Here is a 20,635-nt window from a genome sequence, read left to right on the forward strand (position 1 = left end):
GCAGGCTGTGAAATGACTTGTTGATCCCAGAGACAGGCGGAGGCAGTTCTAACTTTATCTACGGGGTCGCTGGAGAATCCTTTGTTTATGTCAGGCCTCGCGCTGAAGCGATCCTGCGGCGTAACCCCCACGCCAGCGCCGCAAAGGCGCCGAGCTAAAAGAGGTACAAGAGAAGCGTGGAGAGAGGCGCGTGAGGCATCGGGCGGTGGAACGATCACAACACAAGGGAAGGACCCAAAGAAGGAGCCCGATTTGAGATCCGCTGAATGTTCTGCTCTGAGAAAGAGGAAATTCAGATCTGTGGCAAGACGAGTGAGTGCAGCGTGAAAGGAGGGCGGACTGAGTGCTGTCCTTTACGCGGCGGAGCCAAATTAGCATGCACAGTAAGAGCTGTTTTATGGCGTTGGCGCTGTCCGTGGTGCTGAAAAGATGCGCTTACACAATGGCTAATGTTCCACTTGGATGACGGCAAAGAAATGCGAATAAATCTCCAAGGGGACGTGTGATTTCAGGAAGCTGTTAGCTTTATGTTGGCCAACCTGGCAGGGACCGGTGGTGCAGGGGAGGCTTCCTGCCTCCCAGAACAAATGGCCACCGTAACAAAGTTCGATCTGATTTTTATTAGGAGTTTAGTATTTGTCTAATTCGTATCCCCTACGAAGGAGCTCTGCCTCCTGCTTCCAACATTCCATTAGAATAATAACACGGGGAGACTAATTTCTGTAATGTACTGGCTATTTTAATAGAGAAATCATCGTAATAGCAGGACAACACGTTCTGCTGCGTGGCGCTTTTAATTCTGAATGAGAAGGGTGCGTTTCATGCGGGACGCCGAGAAGCAGAAGGAAACGCTACCCGGCGAATTCCCATTAAAATTCAACAAGAGGCAGGATCCGTGAGAGGTTGGATTATTGGCGGGCAGCGGGCGCGTGGACACACGCACACACCGAGACACGCGCGCGCACACACTCCACAGCTGGCGCGTCTTCCCCCGGCAGAGACTGACAGAAGCGGGGCGACCGCTCGAAGCCGTGCGCGCTCGTCTCTCCGCCTCCCGTCTCCTCCGCCGGCGCGTCTTTCGCCGCGGACGCGGAAACTTTGAAGGGGCGCGGGGCGAAGGCGTCAAAACGCCGACAAATCACTGTCGAGGGCGCGCGTCGAGCGAGTAGAGGAGGGAAGGGGGAAAAGAACCCGTCAAGTCCGAGAAAAGCGGTGGAGCCGGGAGAAAGGGGGAGCTATGCCACCCCCCGCCGCGCGGTGCCCAGTCCTCCTCTGTTGCGTTTCGGAGCTGCAGCATGGTGTCTCTCTCTGGACTCTGGACCTACTGCCTCGCCCCCGGGAGACCTCGTCTCCTCTTCCTCTCGGCCCGGCCGCTCCTGCCGCTTCTCCTCCTCACCGTCGTCTGCTCGCCGGAGCCGTGCCTCCCGCACCCGCAGCCGTGCCACATCCTCGCCCGGATCGGACACACCGTGCGCCTCGGCGCGCTGCTGCCCGCCCGCCAGCCGGCACGGATACAAAACGCGCTCAACCGCGCCCTGGCTAGCCTCCGGCACCAGAGCGGGGCGGCGGACTCCACCACCGCCTCGCAGACGCCCTTTCTGCTGCCCTACAACCTGACGCTGGAGATGGTGGCGCGGGCGCCCGCGGGCGGCGACCCGGAGTCGCTGTCCCGCGGAACCTGCCAGGACCTGGTGGTGCGGGGGGTGTCCGCGGTGCTGGCGTTCCCCCGCTCCAAAGAGGAGCTGATCCAGGTGGAGTTCCTCTCCTCTTTTCTGGAGCTCCCCTTCATCTCGATCCTGGAGGACACGGAACCGCTGGTGACCAAGGTACTGTATGGAGCCGCTGCTGTCTGGGGTCAGTGTGCACCTGTAGCGGGCACGTGCCGACGCACTTTCCTGCAGCCTTTTTATCAGAGTCGAACCTTGAGCTGACCCGTTGGCCTGTGGCTGGGATTTAGATGTCTGAGCTGTGCCAAACTGTTATCACCATCCAGACATTAGCAGGCTAAAGGCAGAGGAATGTTCAACAGGGGTAATACCGTGCATCTTTCCTAAACTGTGCCTTTCATATAATTGCATTAATAATAGGAATAGTGAAAAAAACGGATCATTGAACTGGTAGATTAAAAAGTCATTTAGTGTCTGAGATTTAATTGCATCACTAAATGTCTTCTTCCAGCACTGTCTGTCGGATTGATCTCAGATGAGTTCTGCTGTTGAACTGCGGGCCCTTCGCATTCATATTTAATATGTGGTTGCGCTGCCTTGGTCCTGGACTGAACCTCTGAGCTCCAGAGTGAAACGCTTCATTTTTCTTCTTCTTCTCCTCCTCTTTTGCACATCCGTGCTTGAATCCGTGATTGAAGACGCCGCGGCTTTGGCACCTTTCACAAGGAGTCACTCAGACAGCTGAGCTGCTGATGGATGTGCGCGTGTGGAGAGGTGTGGCGCCCGCAGCTCGCGCTATTTGTGTATCTGTGTGCGTTACGCTGTTTGTGTGCGCAAACACTCTCGCGTGTCATGTTAGTATTCCCAGCGGCAGTCAAGCTGCAAACATCCAGCCACAACGGCTTCTGTCCGGCCACTCACACACACACACACACACGCACATAAAGAGGACTTTCAACTTTTGCCCATGTTTAACTGGGGCGGCATCAGCTTTAGGGAGTCGGGCAGTAATGCAGGAACAGGGGTCCGGGGTCCGTAGCCCGGGTCTCCTGGTCAACAGTGGCCCCGCTTACTGGGTCCCAGCAAAGCCCGCATGAATGAGAAGTCGCGTCGTTTGACAAATTCGCCGGCAATCCGAGGAGATAAGCGAGGTGCAGCAGCAGGAGGAGGAGGAGGAGGGAGGAGGAGAGGGCTTTGTGGAGCTGTGGGAGGCCTTTCAGTGGCTTTCGGTGCCAAACAGTCACCGGGCAGAAAAGCAGCCGTCACAGTCTATTTCCAAATTCCAGCTGTAATGCCAGGCGGCGTTGTCATAGGTGTTCTCTGTGTTAGCTGTGGGGTTCATGCTACACAATGTCCGGGTGTTTATATTATATTCATGAACAGCCTCTTCCTGCTGCACTGTTGGAGCCGCGGTCTGTGTCAGCAGCAGCATCTGCTTTTGAGACCGAGCACATCACTGAAGGGCAAAAATGTAAAACTCCAGATTTGGAAAAAGACGATACCCGTTACTCTTTAGCTGCAGCACTAAAACTATTATACAACATATAAAAGATTGCAGCACGTTGACATTTTCACACACCCCGGGGTGCGAGTCCTGAAAAAGAAATGGAGCAGAGTGAGAAATAAAGCAGGAGGCCACGAGGAGGTGGGACGGGTTCCCGGACGCGCAGAGAGGGGGCAGCGATGAGTGGCTCGCGTGTCAACAGGGAGGCAAATTGTTCCGCTGCACAAACAGGGAACACTACAATGGCTCCTCCGCTGATAGCGACACGCACAAATAGAAGATATAATTCCAATTAAAAAGGCTATTTACATTTGAGCGTCTGCGGGGAGGAGCGCTCCTGAGAAGAGCAAGAGAGAGGAGAGAGGCAAAACAAATGCCTCTGCCAAATGTTGTTTTTTTTTTTTTGCATTATGCATCACAGATTGATTTAAAAAATAAATAAAGAAAAAGAGGCCTTTTTTTATTTGTTTGTGGAAGAAGAGTCTCCCAAGAGTTTTTGAAAATGTGGAGACTTTCCCCCTCAGGGCATCGGGAGCCGAGCCCATGTTTTCCTGGCGAGCAGATTCGCTCCCTGGACATCAGAGGGAGGTAAATAGACGCGGACGCGTGCATAAGCAGCCGGCAACACTTGCTGCATTTCCACCTGTCCAGTAAATTGCGCCGGAGTCGTTAAAGTAGCGCGCCACATAAAAGGCGACTTGCTGAGTTGTGCTTACATCACGGGATGAAAAGACTTTCTCAAGGTCAAAGACTGTGTCTACGAGGGAAAGCCGAACACTTCCAGGAATGAGTTACTGTGCTGCACTGTGTCATTTGTCTTTTCTGTCAGCTAATTTCTTTTTTTTTGCCATATTTCACATATTACCTTCAAGGAAAATAACAAATAAACGCACTTGGCACAGCCGCGTGCAGCTCGTGTGACATTTCTTGGAGGTTGTGATGATATTTTCCAGAGTAGCTTTTTCGCTAAACCCCAAACCCTGAAGGTTTGTCATCGTTAATTACCTAACGACTACGCTCCTTTCCATTTCCAAATTACTACCCACGTTCTCGGCCTAAGTGTTTGGGCGTTGGGGGGGAAATGGTGAGACTTTGACAGAGAGACTACAGAGGACAGACGGAGACAGAGGTCGGGTTGTCCGGCTGCCGCCTCCTCCCGTCTCTGCTTAGTCAGACACAGCTGTGGGACTTGGTGATGCGTCTCAGCAGGAAGCGCTTATTTCGCCCGACCTACTTAAGCTAATTAGAACCACTGTGTGACCCCTAACTGTAAATCTCTCCTGCCCATCGACGGCAGGCACAGCGCTGGTAGGGGTTCGGAAGAAAGGAATAGTGGACACAAGGGGGGGGAGGGGAAGGAAATGTGCTCTTAGCTCCCAGCGGGGCAACTACAGGCGTTTAAGCAGGTGATTTGCTAATCGGTAGCTACTGGATGGAATTAGGATAAGAAATGTAATTGAGAATATTTGATTTTTGAGTAAAAATAACCTTAATTAACCCAAAATGTGCTCCACGACTGGTATTCTGCTAGTATGTTAGTGTGTGTTAGACTTGTGTAGTAATTATGGACTTAAATCATTTTTTTAGCACAGTCGCTAAAAGGTTTAATTGAAAAAGGAGCATCCGGCCTCTTTCAAAATGCAGTCTACACTAAACAAATCCCGATTTTCCCGATAATATCAAAAAGGGGGCGATTTTGTGGATCGTGATTTCTCTTCGGCAAACGTATTAAGCGTTGGAGCGCGGAGGGAAGCGGTTTGAACGATTCCCGGATCCGATTAGGCGCGAGAGCGGCGCTGTGGCGGGAATTCATTATTTGGCGTTCTTCACAGTGGAAGCGGTGTTTCTGCGGCTCACTTTACTCGCTGCTGCACTTAATATCGCCGAACGACACCCTGAAATTCATCCATCAAACATAAAGACGCGCGATGCTACATTTCACAGACGAGCAGTGAATGTCACTTATATTCTTTCCTCTTTGTAGTTCGGTTACCTCCATTATTTCCACACTATTCCCTTTAATGCAGCAAAGCACTTTATTCATACTTCTGTGTTGTTTCTAACCAGGCCTTGATCCTGTTAAGTGCAGGTGCATATTTCCATAGATCCTGTTGCTCCAAGCGTTTGGACGAGAGCTTATTGGCAATTCTGATCATTTCGCTTGTAATTAATCTTGTTTTGCAGCCTTGGTGCGCGGTCCCTTTGAATCGAGGCATTAGCTGAATGCAACCTGATCTCCCTGTCATTATCTTTAAACCGGCACTGCAATGCACGCTCCAATGTTGTGCGGTGTATTATTCATGAGGTTTTTCCGCCGTTAACACTTTGAATTAACCTTTTATAGTTCTGGCGGGGAACTTCTCGCCTCTCTGCAATCCATCCACCCCGCGTTCTTTCATTAAGTCTCTTCTTTTTAATGACATACCTCATTCTGCTTAGTAAAATGAAGATTAGTACAGTAAAAAAACCCAATTTGCGACTTTGAATGAAATTACATTTTAATCCCGGGACCCTGCTGAATAAGACGCATTGTGGCTCGCAGCTAGCCCCGTCCTCGGAGGACACGCGCTGCTGCCACGCACGGAGCTCGTGCACGCGCCCAACACATCTCCATCTGGATGTATGAGATCCACACAGTGTTTACTCTTTGCCCACCAAAGGTTAGTAAGCCTAATGAGGCTTTACAGCACTACGGTGACTTTAGTGTTTTCTTTAAGATGGTGAGGGGATTTGTGCTGCGACCACAGTGGAATAAAAAGGAGCAGGACCGATCTCGTGTCGAGCCCAATGCTGCGGGCGAACTGACAGTGTGAGACAAGCAGGCCACTTAGTGCAAACAGCTCCGAGGTTTTTCTTTATTAGTGTTATGATGACAGTTCAGCGTGGTCTTGACTGGGCCAGATTAATTGAGTGGAGCGCAATACCAGAAGGAGCATGTGAGCCGCTCAGTGTAGCGTATGAGTTAATGTTGCTATGTCAGGTTTGTGTTCGTCTTGGGGTTTTGTATTTTGCCTCTGGTGGAAACAAGTGTTGCCAGTAACTCCGCAGTAGTTGGATTTTTCTCTGTAGAGCCAAAAAATGCTAAGGACACAGATGAGTAATGGATAAAGTCCAACTGCAATTTCAAGGACAGCATGTATTATAGAGGAGGATCAATGGTGAAAATTAAGAAGGGGTAATAGTGTAATGGAGGCCAGAATCAGAGAAGGATGAATCTAGGTGAAAAGTAGGAACGAATGGTAGAAAAAGGCGACATCAATACGTATGAAGAGAGGGGAAGTAGGGCAGCACTGTGGCCTGGGTTCTCTGTGGGTTCTCTCTGGGTTCTCCGGCCTCTTCCTATGGTCCAAAAACATGGATGGATGGATGGATGGATGGATGGATGGATGGATGGATGGATGGATGGATGGATGGATGGATGGATGGATGGGAAGTTGCAGACTGAGGGAAAGGTGAATGAGGGGTCAAAAGGATGGTGTAACAGGAAATGAGGTGTCAGGAAATGCCTGAAACAAACAATACAAAGGAAAAGGTAATCATAGAGAAACAGAGATCAGGTCGCAGGAAACATAAGGAATATTAATGCAAGCGGAAGTAAGAAAGCGAGACCTGAGTGGACGAGAAAACAACAACAACTGAAGGACTGAAGTCAGATTGAAGTGAAAAAGAAACGGGAAGTATCCGGTGGCACGTGGGACATAAGTCAAGCTATTGAGTTGATGGAGCTAAAAAGAGGGAGTTATTGAGGGGAGAAATGAAAGAGTTAAGAAGTGGCAATGAGTAAACCATAGATCAAGGAGCAAAGAGGCCACTCGAAAAGTAAAAGAGGACAGATCAATAGGGAGCAAATACAAATAATTGGTCAACGAGACAGAGATGCAGCAGGGAATGGGGATTCTTAAGGAAAAGAGAGAGGGTGATATCAGGACAAGGGTGGGGGGGGGGCGATGGGATGAATGGATGAATGGGAAGGCCTGATCATCAGGGGAAGAGAGGAACAGAAGTGGATGGAGGTGAAGGAGAAATGCAGGATCACAGGAGGACCTCGGCTCAGACGATGTAGTAGCTTTATCTAAACTGTGCCAGTTCATTAGAGGATTAATGGCTGATAACGTCCAGTTATCTGTGATTGAAGAAAACCCTCACAACCACCTACAGCAGGTGAACACGCACGCACACGCACATGCACACGCACACACGCACGCACGCACGCACACACACACACACACACACACACACACACACAAACACACAACGTTCACACACACAAAGTTCACACACACAAAGTTCACACAGAGATGAGATGAAAGGCCGACTCCTAACACAATTCACTTCCGAAACTTTCCACATCCTCTGAAAGTTCCTCCCAACTCGTTCTTCTATAGGAGCTGCTGTTGTTGATTATCCGGCAGCTGTTTGTGTGTTGGCGCCAACTGAGGCAGAACCACCGAAATTTTGGGGCCAGGTGAGGTTGAGTGATAAGGGAAGACAGGTCGGACAGAAGCTCCCATAGGTCACAGGTGAAAGACGAGCAGAAGGGGGAGGCAGGCGGGTGAGATTAAACAGCTGCTGACAGACGGCTGCGGGCGCCGGGTTCGTCCAACGCCCAGGGGTGGAAGCCTGGAAGTGGGGTAAACGTCCGTGAAAGGCACGAGACAAAGAGATACGCGAGCAGACGGGCTGAGTGACTCAGACAGGTCGGGGGCCGGGGGAAGATTAAAAAAGTGAGGAAACAGACGGCGCAGGTAAAGGGAAGAGAAGGCCGGGAGGTGACGGAGAGGCGACGGGGCGGGAAGCTGTCGGGGATGAAGGTGCTGGAGAGGCGGGCGAGGTGTAGACGGGGGGATTGAAGGATGCTGGGCCCCAGGGCGGCTCCTGGTCCCCCCCCGGGTATTTATGTAGGGAGCTGGCACCAACACAGGCGTGATTTAGGGCCCATCTGGACCCGGCTTAACGCCACCCGCCTGCAGACGGAGCGCAGGGCGGAGACGCCCCGCGACGACGAAGCGGCGCTTTCAGAGTTGAAAGGGTTAAACGGGCTGCAACGGCAGCACGGTGGACGGTCTGATATTCGCATGCGCAACATCTCACGCATAAACAGCGTTTATGGGCGGCGAGGAGACGAGGCAGACGCGACAGAGAGGAGGGAGAGCCTCCGAGGAGACGCAGACGGGAGCGGAAGGCGGTGGGTGCAGCGTGGAGACGGCAAATGAGATCTTAAGGGCGGAGCGACACCAGAAGGAGAAATAAATGCTACACTAAGTGTGATGGGCAGAGGGGGAGAGGAAGTCCTCTTCTCATTGCCCTTCGCAAACAAAGGACAGACTGTCCTCCAGATAGATGGAGCTGAAGCAGCCTCCTGTCGCACTTATCTCACGCCAAGTGACACTGGAGGACCCAGCAGTGTTTTCACTCTCGTTCAGGCCTTGCATCCACGCTCCACTCACATATTACTTTACTGCCAGAGCTCAAGAGCAACAAAAAGTGCACTTATCGTACTTTTAGAGGTTTATTCTGTAAAGAACGCGTTTGACGCAGCAGCGTGATGGAGTTGGAGCCGAGCTCAGACTCGCTTCTTCATCATCCTCATCATCCTCATCATCCTCATCATCCGGCCCCTGGTGTCCGCCGGTATCCAGCCATGTTTTTTTTTTGTACATGCGCTACTTGCTCTTGCTCTCTGAATCGCGGCGAGCCAGTCATGGCTGCCATCTGTCGTGCGGCGGGTTGGGCCGGATCTGAACCGTGTCTGGTGAAACATTTGTCTTTGTCTGCTTTGTGTGTCTGTTGTTCCCGACTGAAGCGCGTTGTGGCGGAACAATAGAATAGATTCCCTTCATTCGCGAACAGTTGATAGTCGCAGCGTTTCTTCGGAGCTCTCAGAGTTTAATAATGCGATTCATTTAGGTCAGAGCCTTCTGGACCCGCTCCCATTGTGCATTAACAAACAACAACCATACACACGCGGGTGTAGTAGTTGTAATTCCTCGCTGGCACTTAAAGGATGAGATATTGATCAGAGGACGCACAGCTTATTTCCCTGCTTTACGTAAATCAGCGGGTGATTGACAGGACCTGGACCTCCGGCGCTGTCCATCACCGCTGGTGACCTCATCTGCATTCCTCCGGCTGCAGCCTGCGAACTTACCAACATCAGCCGCGTCTCCCAGAGTATTTATGAACGGCAGATATTTTCTAAAACCTAATCATATTGCTGGTTTTCTCTTGATAGTGTGCCTGAAATTGCACAAGGCTAAGTGATTAGTTTCATGGCATGGCAAATTGCTCTGAGGTGGATTGTCGGCGGAGAATGCAATAGGTCCTCCAGTGGGAAGCACTGGGTCCTCCAGCTATTTAATTAGGAGGGCGGTGGGCCCGTGGGCGCGCGCCTCGCTCTCCCTCCGCAGCGGCTGACTAACAAACTCCGGTGAGTGCCTTTGATTGATCTGCCATGTGAAGTGGCCGTGAAAAAAAGACAAAAGCCCGCGACGGGGGGGGGGGGAGGAATGAGCGATGGAGGAGAGGGGATAGGCCCGCTTCCGTCCCCGCTCGTCCACTCGGCCGGTCCGGACCCGGGAGATGCATCGGCACGCGTGGACACGCTGTTGTAGAGGCCTCCGCGGCGTCGGGGGAGCGCGGATGCGGACGCATTTGCATAAGTGGGTATTAAACCCGGAGCCGGCGGACGCTAGCGATGGCTAAAGGAGATAAGATAAAGCTTTGGTTCTGGCTCTGCAGCCGGGTACCACACACCAGCTCTCTCTTTATTGGTTCCCCTTTATCACTCAGGACAGAATCCTCCTCTCACCGGCCCAACACATTCATCCCGTCTGTTTGTCCTCAACAATTTCTCGCGCCGTTCCTCTTATCGGCGCTGCTTAACTCCCGGTGTGAGAACTTTTTTCGATTATCCACCGCCTCCTCCTCCGAGGGTCGGGGGGGGGGGGGGGGGGGGGGGAGGCGCCGTGTTTTTGGCAGCGCGGGGGGGGCCGGAGGGAGGGATGAGGCGCCGGGACAGAGATTCCGCAGCGGGTCCGTTCCAACGGGACATCTTTCATTTTTACGACATCAATCAAACGTCCTTGAAGCCTAAATACACTTAGATCACGAACGCTTATCGCGGCCGGAAAGCTGGGCTTCTTTTAGGCGTAATGCAGTACCTCTGTGCCCCATTGTGTGCGCTGATTTGAGCGTCTACCTGTTATTTATTAGCCGAGTGCGTCCCTGTCCCTTCTCCGCGTTGGACTGAAGCCCCGCATCCTTCCTTTCTCTCCTCTGGGCTACTGTTCGCCCGTGTTTCTCTCTTTTATCCCCCTCCCACGCTTTCGGCCTCCGTCGCTCCCTTTATTCCTGCATCCGTGGTCCCTTCCCTTTGGCAGGAGACCTCTGCAGCGCCCCACGCAGTGAGGGATTCCAGACTGACCGTGTGTGTGTGTGTGTGTGTGTGTGTGTGTGTGTGTGTGTGTGTGTGTTCCAGGACAGTTCCAGGGTTATGACACTGTGTAATTCCATCTGTCAGGGGCCACAGCAGGACGGCCTCCTCTTCCCGGCCCCTTTTCCTTCCTCCTCGGTTTCCTCCTGTTTGTCTCCATTTCCTCGCCGCTTTTTGTTTCACCTCTCTCCCTCTTATCACTTCCACCCCCCCCTCTTTCCCCTCCTGCTCATTTCCCATCCGTATGGGATTGCTGTTTAGAGCCGCCGAGCCCGGAGCTTGTAATACCCTGCCCAGAGTTATTTAGCCGCGCTATGACAGGCAGGGAAATGAAATCAACACTTGGCCGCGTGGATGTGTTTTCCTTTTCGTCCCCCCCCCCCCCTTTTACTGTTTCTCCCTTCCATTTACGAGACCCCGCTGCAGGGCCACCTCCTCGCCGGCTTGTAAAGCCGGACCGCCAGACGCTCACTTAGGCAGAAATTCTCTATTATGATTGCAGAAATGATGAATTACGCTGTTATCTGCAGTCGTGTTTGGGCATGAATGAAAAACAAAAGGCCCTCGCTCTCGTTCTTTACAAGCGCCGCGTGTAGGACTCAAAATAAAAGAGTTCTGTCTTTAAAAGTAGCATTTCCTTCTGTCACTCATTCAGTTCATCATCTTTTATATGCTGCTTCCCCCCATTTCCTTTTCACTGTTTATAGCATTGTCTTTTCACGAGGCAGGTGCTCCTGGATTTTAAATAAGACATTTCTTTTCACTCTGAGCGTGTAGAGACCAGCAGCGCCGCCACTGTAATAGCTACACTTGTCAAATGACACTGCACTAATTTGTCCCGGACCCAGTGGCCCTGTGGGGTGAGGGGCCCACAATACATCCAGTTAATAAAGTCCAGATCCAGTCTGGACACACATCCGTGCACAAAAGTGCACGTTTGCCCTAAATGCTGGACAAGAGTTGGGCAAACAAAGCGATTTGGCTGTTTCTCATGCTGCCAAATGACTCGGGGTTTAGATCGGTGATGTCTGAACTCCAGTCCAGGAAAAGATTAAAACCATCTTTGGATCCGACTCACAAAGTGGTAGAACTAAAAAGATGCGAGCGTTGAATTGACCCCGTAGTTCCACGTTTTTGTGCCCGAACAGAAAAGGAAGTGTGGATGCTGATTCCAGAGGTCCCATATTTTATTCAAAACATTTCACGCGCTGTGAAAGGATCCCGTGGCCGCCCTCGCACTGTAACACCTGTGTGTGGATCGATTTGCCCGTGCCTTTGTGACGGAGCGGGCGCGGTAGCCTAGAGGTCAGAGGAAGGCTTGGACGCCGGCCACCGGGGAATCTGTGAAGAGACGCGTGAGGTAGTTTTCAAGGAAACGTCGTAGATGATTGAAGCGGACGGGTGTGAAAGTGCCAAACGCTGAATGTGCAGCTCCTGGATATGACAAAGCTCACGCACGGTTGGTCGGTTTGTTGCTGGATTCTTTTCAGGGGGCGGAAAAAAAAAAGAAACTTTTCCCGAGAAGACATTTTTGCTTTTCTGCGCCACAGACGCTGTTCTGAACCCTCTCTTCCTCCATCTGCGCGTTTTCCTCCGAGCTCGCGGGGCCCGGCGGAGGTGACGGACCGGTGCCGGGGAACCGACGGGCGGCGCCCCGATCCGTAAATGTCATTTCGTCTCCTGGCTGCCGTTCAGAAGATCGCTCCCCCCGTCTCCCTTAAGGGTGTAGCTCTGCGCGCACACACTCTGCTCCTGCCTCTCGCCTTCATCTGTCAGATGCTTAATCTGATATTAAACATACTCCCAAATGCTACACTTCCCTTCTCAACTCCCATTTACCTCCCTGCCAATGACTCCCCCACCGCTCTCTCTCTCCCCTTCCTCCGCTCTTCGCCTCTCTTAAATATGGGGAAACTCTGCCAATGGCATTACTCTATCCCCCCACCCCCCACCCCCCCACCTTTTTCCCTATGAGCGCTCGCCCTACAAATGTCAGGTGAGCCATTCGGGGGTGAAGGCGGAGGCGGCGGGCGGATGTTGCGCGGGAGACGGGGGGGATTTCGCCTTTGCGTGAAATCACGTTATCGGAGCGGCGCAGGGAGAGGGGGAGGGGCCGAGCGCAGTCGCTGTGGGCTTCACATCCCAGCTCCCAAAATGAATACATAGAAAAGCGGTGATTTTTATGCTAACGAGCTGTTACTAGAAGGCCTCACGTTCTGCACCCACGACTGTTGGAGCGCTTCGCTGGGATGTCGCCGCGCTCTGGCCGAAGGGACCGCGTGTAAATTTCATGCTTGCTTTGTCCTGCGCACCAACCTAAGCTTCAAAGAAATGTCTCAGATAGAAAGACGAGCGCATAATCGCCCACAATGCGGCGCTCAGACGTGCCGGCGCGTGCCAGGCGCGGTGACGGCCTAATCTCCGCCGCTCCGGCGCCCAGAAGTGTTTTATTCTACGGCGTGCGACACATTAGACACAGCGCTACCACTGATACGAACGGCGTATCAGACATACGTGCACAACCTCACGCCTCACGTCTCTCTTCTACTGCATGTGTGCTGTTTATTATTGTGTTATTCTTCATTTCGTTTGGGTGGTATTAATTATTCATTGCTTCTGGCAGCCCACAAATATCATCCCGGGAGATTAATATAAAACGTATCCGTCCCACTTCCTCGCCAGCGTGGTGCACCTGACGCTGAGCTAGAAGCCTATTTGCTATGCAGGGGGAACCTCTGACAAGCCCAGGACCTAAAGTTGAGTTAATTAAACATTAAGCATTAATCAAAATGAGATCGTTAATCTCGACACGATTATCTGTGATATTTTGTAAATTATGTGTTCCTCCTCGGGCATACCGAGTAGACACAGGCTGACGGGTGCACACACACCCACACCCACACGCACGCACACACACACACACACACACACACACACACACGCACACACACACACACACACACACACACACACACACGAGTGCACGACCTCACGCACACAAACACTGGGGTGTGTGTGTGTGTGTGTGTGTGTGTGGGCTGACAGACCATCTCTCATTGCTCTTTGATGCCCTTTACAAGTTTCAATCAACATCAATCAACACTCGGAATGCAGTTATTCATATTAATTGAGATTGAAAAATGCAGCTGCAGAGCGAGCGAGAGAGAGAGCGAGAGAGAGGGAGGAAGACAATCGTAGATCAGAGGATATTGCTTTCCACTCAGATTGAACATAATAGGGTCAAATGGCATTGATACCACAGTAACTTCACCCACCTACACACACTCACACACACGGATCATAAAGTCTCACAGCTGCTCTTTGTAATTGAAAGATCACACATTCTGAAGGTGTTTGCCAACTAAGGAAATTAAGTTTGGGTCCTAAACATCCCGGTACTTAGGAAGATCTGACGCATGCAGTCTTTTTTATGAATCTAAACTGGAGGTGACTTTGTGGCGTGTTTAAACCCCTCGCTGGCGTTTCCAGGGAGCCTGTGTTCTCTCGTCTGCCGCTTTGCTTCCCGCTGCTCAGCGTTGAGGAGTGCTGTAGTTATCGCCTGGGTTTTCTCGAGAGACGGCCTGGTTCTGGCTCCGGGGCGAGTCCGGGTCTTATCGCCGGCTTGACTTTGTTTCTCGTTAAGTCTGTTGCCTTTTAGCGCACGCTCCAGGTGAACTGCGGGTTTTCTCTCAGAGCGCTGGGCCTGAGTCCATCCCATCCTGCTAGATTCCTCTGCTTCACATGGGCCACCTCTGCGCCGTTGTTGTGGATGACACCAAGTTATTTTCCACAGCTGTGAACTTCTCCAATTATACGCGATGAATCGACGCTCTGATGGCAGATAAATGATACGACGAGTTTAGAGATTTGGTTCATTTATTTGATGAGGAGCTGAGACTGAAACCGAGGTATCAAAGAAAGATTAGTGACTTCATTTTCTTTTAAGGCGTAGAAAGAAAACGGTCAAAAGACCAGGATGGAAAAATGATTTCATTTGATTGCAAACGCAGCCTGCGAGTCGACTGCATCGCGCCAGCGCTGCTTCTTTAGTGCCTTCCCAAATCTGCATCTAATGCAATTCGGCGTCTCCAAACTGAACAGAAACGGAACTCTCCGGCTGCACATCAGAGAGGTTTGAGACGGGCAAAGATATTTGAAATAATGGATGCAGAATGAAATCGTCTTTGTGGTCAAGGCTGGAACCGAGGAAGTCGGGTACTCGGGTTTGTTTATTCATCTTAGCGCTGGCTGTTTCTCTAAATCGCTCTTGGTGGGTGTCTGCATTCCTTACTTGTAAGTCACTTTCAATGAATAAATGTCAAGCACGGTGTGGGCGGAAGTCTTAAAGCAGCTTTTAAAGTCTGTTTGCGTTTTTTTGTTGGGCGGGGGGTCTGCGTGGGTTTTACCAACACGTGTCTCGTTCATGCAAAATGACATGTGATGGTTCGATACAACCTGATGCCATGAAATCAGTAAACGGTGCTGGCTTCTCTCCTCATTCCTTCCTATACGATCGTAGCGGCTTTGTTTTAGGCGCCTGCTTTCCTGCTGCTAACAATCAGGGAAGTAAAAGCTGTCCATCACATGAATGGTTACAGCAACGGCAACAGATGGTGGCTTCATACTGGACTTGCTCTCTGGTCTCTAGAGTAAAGCGGCAAAGCTCCCCCGATCAGTTCGCTCGTGCTCTGCTGAACAGTCACACATGCACAAATCTGCCAGAAATGGTGCATTTGCTGTCAAACAACTCGTCTCCCCTTTCTAGGACAGCGTCTGTCGTTTGTCGGATTATGTGCATGTTGATCAAAATGGCCCGGTCGACCCTCCTAAACGGAGCAGCCCTGCGCGTGAGCGGCTCTAATAACGAGGTTTGATTCAGGGCCGGACGGACCTGAGAGGCCGCGTCAGCTCCTCCCGCGGGGCTTCATCTCCACGCGCCTCGTGCTGTGATGTGAATAGTAATGCCGCCATGTTTTTGTCTTGTAAATAAATTCATACACGTGCATGTTTAAGGCTGCGTAAAGGTCACATCTGAAGGGAGAGGTTGCTGCAAACAATAGGACCTTTGTGCAGGATGACTCATTACACCCTTGTAAATGTGCCATTAGTCACATTTACAAGGTAAAAGGGCTCTGGGGCCGTGAGAAGTGCAAAGTTCTTACAATATTAGTTGCAATCTTTTGAATATCGTCCCCCTGGAATGTGATGAGCATGCAAGTGTTTATTTAACGCACCTTTAGCGAGCAAAGTGGCAGCTTGTTAGCCCGTAGATCAGTTGCAAACCTGGTTTGACTTTGTGTTTTTGAAAACGCTACTCGTCTGTTTAGGGCTTGGTTTCTGATATCTGAGCCCTCATTTAGCATTTAGGCCCTGATGAAAAACATGGCGCGAGCGATGCGCGATCACGTCGCGGCCGCTCGTGGGTCACACAGCTGGCACACGAGGTTGTCGGTTTGAACCCCCCCCCCGCACGCGATGCGCTGAGCGGCTGCGAGGTGGAAATTCTCTCCTCGCCGCCGTCAAAGTGAGGCGAGCGCTCGCTGAAGTCTGCGCTACGACTGCGCTTTGAGAAAACCTAAAGGGACAAATGTTCACATCACAATAGTATTTACCCAGAAGAAACGACTCTCTTGAGTGCGCTGCAGTCACTGCAAATAATCCTCTCTTGAAAGTTATTCAATAGAACAACATTAGCACAGTTTATTCACAGTTTATTGGCAGCCTGAGCTAATCGCAGGCTCGCATGCATAAATTAGGTGGGCATATGCCCTATGCTAGCCCGTGTGTCTGGGTGCTGCAGCAGATGACACTCCACTCCGCTCTAATATGACCTCAGACGATCAAACCCCGATGAGCAAACACAAACGGGGTGAAACTCCAAAACGACGCCCCACGCTGTAAAGTTCAAGCCTCCTGCTGCGGCCTTCATGCCGCCTCGGTCTCGTGTCCTTTCCCAGGCTCTCTACTGAGCTCATGTTTTTTAAAATTGCTTCCTCTGAGCGATTTTCTCCCGTCTTTTCCAGAAAACCAAAGCTGACATTGAAAACAAATTGTAAATTTCAAAGTGGGCGGAGGTGGAGGGACGCAGCCGCAGCACACTGGAAGGACGTTTAGCTGCTGGATTCCATTTCCTGCTAAGTGCTACACAATCAAGGAAGTAAACAGATCAGTTACACTTTTTAAAATAAAGATCCTGTAGTTTACATGTGCTCCATTCTGATTTCTTCTGCACATCTCGGTAGGTGTCACATGTATTAGCCTCAGCTTCACACTGGATCCTAATCACCTTTTTGTTCACTACTTCAGTCTCTTGTCGCTCTTGCTCCCAAATTTTCCCCTCTTTGCTAATTAGCTCCTTTATGGTCCGCCCTGCGCTTGAAATCGTTCCGTCTCGTCTGAGCATATCCATCTCCAGAGTCTCTCTCCCGTTGCCTCTCCATCTCTTCGTCATCTCTCTTATAGAGATGGATGAAAGGGGATATGGAGGAGTCTGGGCGGAGGGCTCAGCTGATAGGCAGAATCACGTCGGGTCATTTATTCGCTGCGAAGTCATCCATCCTGGAACCTGCAGCCCACCCCACACACACACACACACACACACACACACACACACACACACACACGCTCGCCCTAAATGACTCTCTCGTTGGGAAGTGTGGTCTGCGTTTCAGTATTCAAAGCAAAGGGATCTTTTCCATTAGGAGCACACACCCGCACTCGACAAAACAAATGCACAATCCTGCACACGCTCGAAGACTAAGAAAGATCGCACACACTCGTAAAGCTCTAGACACCTCATTACTGACATGACGTGCTTTCACTGCTAAGGTGAAGAAGAAATAAGTCCCCGGTGAAGTTTTCACTGTTTGCAGCTTAGCTCCCTGCCGACCAGCTGATAATGACATCACACCACTTCGCATCTGCACTTGGTAGCATTCAATATACACGACGGCACTGTCTCACCGGTCCAGCTGTCTGCTGGTTGAATCACAATTGAGCAGGGGGCTGTTTTCCCAACCGGCTCCAGCCCAGAACACCCAGAAGCGCTTATTTTCCCCCGCACATGATAACGTGACGACTGCGACCGCTGGACGCCGCCTCCAGCAGGTCGTTGAGCTACTGTAGCTAGGGAGGACGGTACTGTAGAAGTGGGCACCTCAAAGGAAGTGAGAGTTCCTATCTAGAAAGGCTACGTGATGAGAGCCGCGAGGCGTCCAGGAGGCGCAGGGGCCAAGCTTGCTTATTGACAGAAGTGTGGCGTATTCGCTCACTGTGGAGCGAACGGATGAGTCGGGGAGGAAAATGTGATTACTGTGGCAATGATGATGCAGATTAGCCTTCCTCCGTACCTCTCGCTGCTGTTTAACACGGGAATCAATCACCATCACATCACAAGCGGGGGCTGCACCAAAAGGACAAATATGATTCTCCCGCGGCAACGGAAACATTGTCTACGGAGCAAGGACAACAATCGCTCTCTTTAATAAACACCATCAGCTGTTATGATCATAAATAGTGAGGGGGGCCAGAGGCTGTTTGGGGGGGGGGGGGGGGGTGATACATGGATCCATTCAGCATATTTGTGCTGGGGTGTGTATCTGTGCAGCTGAGGGGATCAAAGGAGCTCCTGACAAAAGAGGCGCCGATGCAGCGTGCTGAGACGACAGCCTCCGCCGGCGTTAGCCGCGCGCTCAGCACTCGCGCCGGCCGACTCCGCGCCGGGCGATCCAGCGCACAACAGCACATTCCGGTCCCCCCCCCCCCGCTGCTTCCTTCCGATCTGATTATTATTGATGACATCAGGGCGTTTGCAGACCCGCGGAGACTCGTTAAATCAAGAGTCCGCTGATAATAAAAGTCAACAGTCTGTGGTGGATTCCTTCATTTGCCCAAGCTTTCGAATGTGCAGAGCAGCATTTCTGTAGTTTCATGTGGACTTCCAGTAGGTGACCCCTTGATTAAATTGTGTGACTTGAAACACAGTGGCGAAGCTAGTTGTGTATGCGCAAAGCTCAGTTTGTTTGCTTTGACTGCGTGAGTGTGTTTGCTCGTCCTAATATGTTTTTGAGAGGTAGTCATCTGGTTGTCTCGCTTCTGCGGAGCCAACGTTGCTCCGGGGGGGGGGAAGCGTTGATGTGCTCTGTGTCTTGATCACTGAATTTAATTTGGAGCCAAGCTGAGAACAATATTCCCTCAAACAGTTTGCAAATGACAGGCGTTCACATTTCTAAACACACGTGTCTGAGTTGTTTGCTCGCACAGCTACAGGAACGCATTCCACCTGAGTGCCGCCGGTTGGACGCCGGTGCACGAAATGAGCAAATCCCATTTTCTTTCACTCTATTTTTCTAATTTGGAACAATCCCCATAAAACCAGACACGGCCCTTCAGGACTTTTATAGCTTTTCCCTCGATCGCTCAGGTCCACGACGGTGTGTTTCACGCTTCTCACTGTAGAACCCTCGCCACCAAAGAACCAAACGAGGCCCTCGTGTTTATGCACTCGACGCTCCTTGACTTCCAACAGGTGCCAAATTGTCACGGCCACGAGCAGAAGACGCGACGAGCGACTCAAAACTAATTCCTCGCGCGCTTTGCGCTTCCCGCCCGCTGCTTTCACTCCGCCCCCCCCCGACGGGCCGCGACCTCCCGCGCGCTCTGCCGCTCCGTCTCTGCGCGGGAGGCGGTGGGCGGAATTGGACCGCGTCGAGGTATTTTGCATATGTAATTTAGCGGCGACAGTCAGACAGACGTGGCACCGTCTCCATCAGCCGCGACGACGACCGTTAAAGTAAGATTTAGCCCCTTTTCCAGTCTGTGGCCAGTGTGCTGGCGCCTAATAGTGTGTATCTCCCTGCTCATCACTCTGTTTCTCCGAGCCAACAGGCTGTTATGCTTAGATAACCATAGTCATTTGCTGTGTTAAGTGGCTGATTGCTTCACAGTTGTGCAGCGCGCGCGCGCGAGCAAGCGTGTAAATGTAATTTCCCCATCCGATCTTCGCCCGCCTGCGTGCGCGCGCGCGCGCTCGCCTTTCCTACGTGTGCCAGCGGTGAGGATTTAAGCTAGCTCCCCACCACCCGGCTTAGCTCCAGTGCTCCGCAGCGCGGCTGACTCAGATTAAAGCCACCCGTATTGCGCCGACTGCCCGGAGACACGGCGAAATTAGGGGGGAATTAAATGGGGCCGTTCGCGCGCGGTTACGCGGCAAAGTGCTTGCTTGGCCGCCGTCCGCTCAATATGGCGCCGGCGCTTCGCTGACCATGACTCTGGCTGCTCACGCTGAATCACGGCCGAATCTTTAAAACATGCACTCGGTCGTAATGTAAGCGAAGCGTGGGCCCAGAGAACTTGGTGTTTCTGTGCAGAATTGATGTATGGCTTCTTCTGATTGACTCAAATTGCTTTTTTTCCCCTCTTACCCAATCATGGCGCCTGTTAGCGAATAACCTGCCGATTTCTGGTACTTTTTTAACTAACAGTTCAGATTCCTCCCAGACAGAAAACCAGTCCCTCGCAAATTACAGACAAATTGTTTAGATTGTATTTAAATTGCTTGGCGCACTGACAATTTAGCCCGATGCTGTGCTCCTTTTCCACCGCAGGTGCCTAAAATATGAGGCCGCTCCTGATCGCACAGCCACAGTCAGTGTTCCTGGCAACGCGCATTCGCATGCAAACCATCACCCTTTGGCTTCGTCCACAAATACGGATATTAAAGCACATATCGCTTTCTGCGCCATCTTTCATCTCCAACCTATATTCACGTCCACACTCTTCCCCGTCGGCCGATTCCTCCCTTCATCCTCCTCACATCCAAGCGCCTCACCTGGTGACAATGCCGGTGAAATATTAATGTGTTCAGTGAAGTGTTGTTGTTTGGATCGCTGCCCTGACCATGAGCTTTTGTTTCTGGTCAGAGGAGGAAGCGAAGCTGGGCCGGGGCTCCGCACAGCTTCGTTTGCGTGTTGCGAACGGTCCGAGGCCGCGGCGTTGAGTCCAAGTGGCTCCACACAGTCGAGCTGCAGCGAG

General features: G+C 51.6%; 1 protein-coding gene across 2 annotated transcripts in view; it reads left to right on the plus strand.

Annotated features, from left to right (window-relative positions):
- The window catches only part of LOC114848193 (glutamate receptor ionotropic, NMDA 3B-like), a 47,876-nt gene continuing 27,241 nt past the window's right edge, over positions 1-20,635 (plus strand). Inside the window, exon 1 of one of the 2 annotated variants that reach the window (XM_029138486.3) lies at positions 1-1,826. In XM_029138486.3, coding sequence (XP_028994319.1) covers positions 1,296-1,826 — 531 coding nt within the window. In that variant the 5' untranslated portion in view covers positions 1-1,295. Of the gene's footprint in view, positions 1,827-19,002; positions 19,395-20,635 lie in introns of those variants that run through there. The other variant, XM_029138489.3, reaches the window with a different exon arrangement.

This window comes from Betta splendens, chromosome 22, assembly GCF_900634795.4.
Source record: "Betta splendens chromosome 22, fBetSpl5.4, whole genome shotgun sequence".
Taxonomy (NCBI): Eukaryota; Metazoa; Chordata; class Actinopteri; order Anabantiformes; family Osphronemidae; genus Betta; species Betta splendens.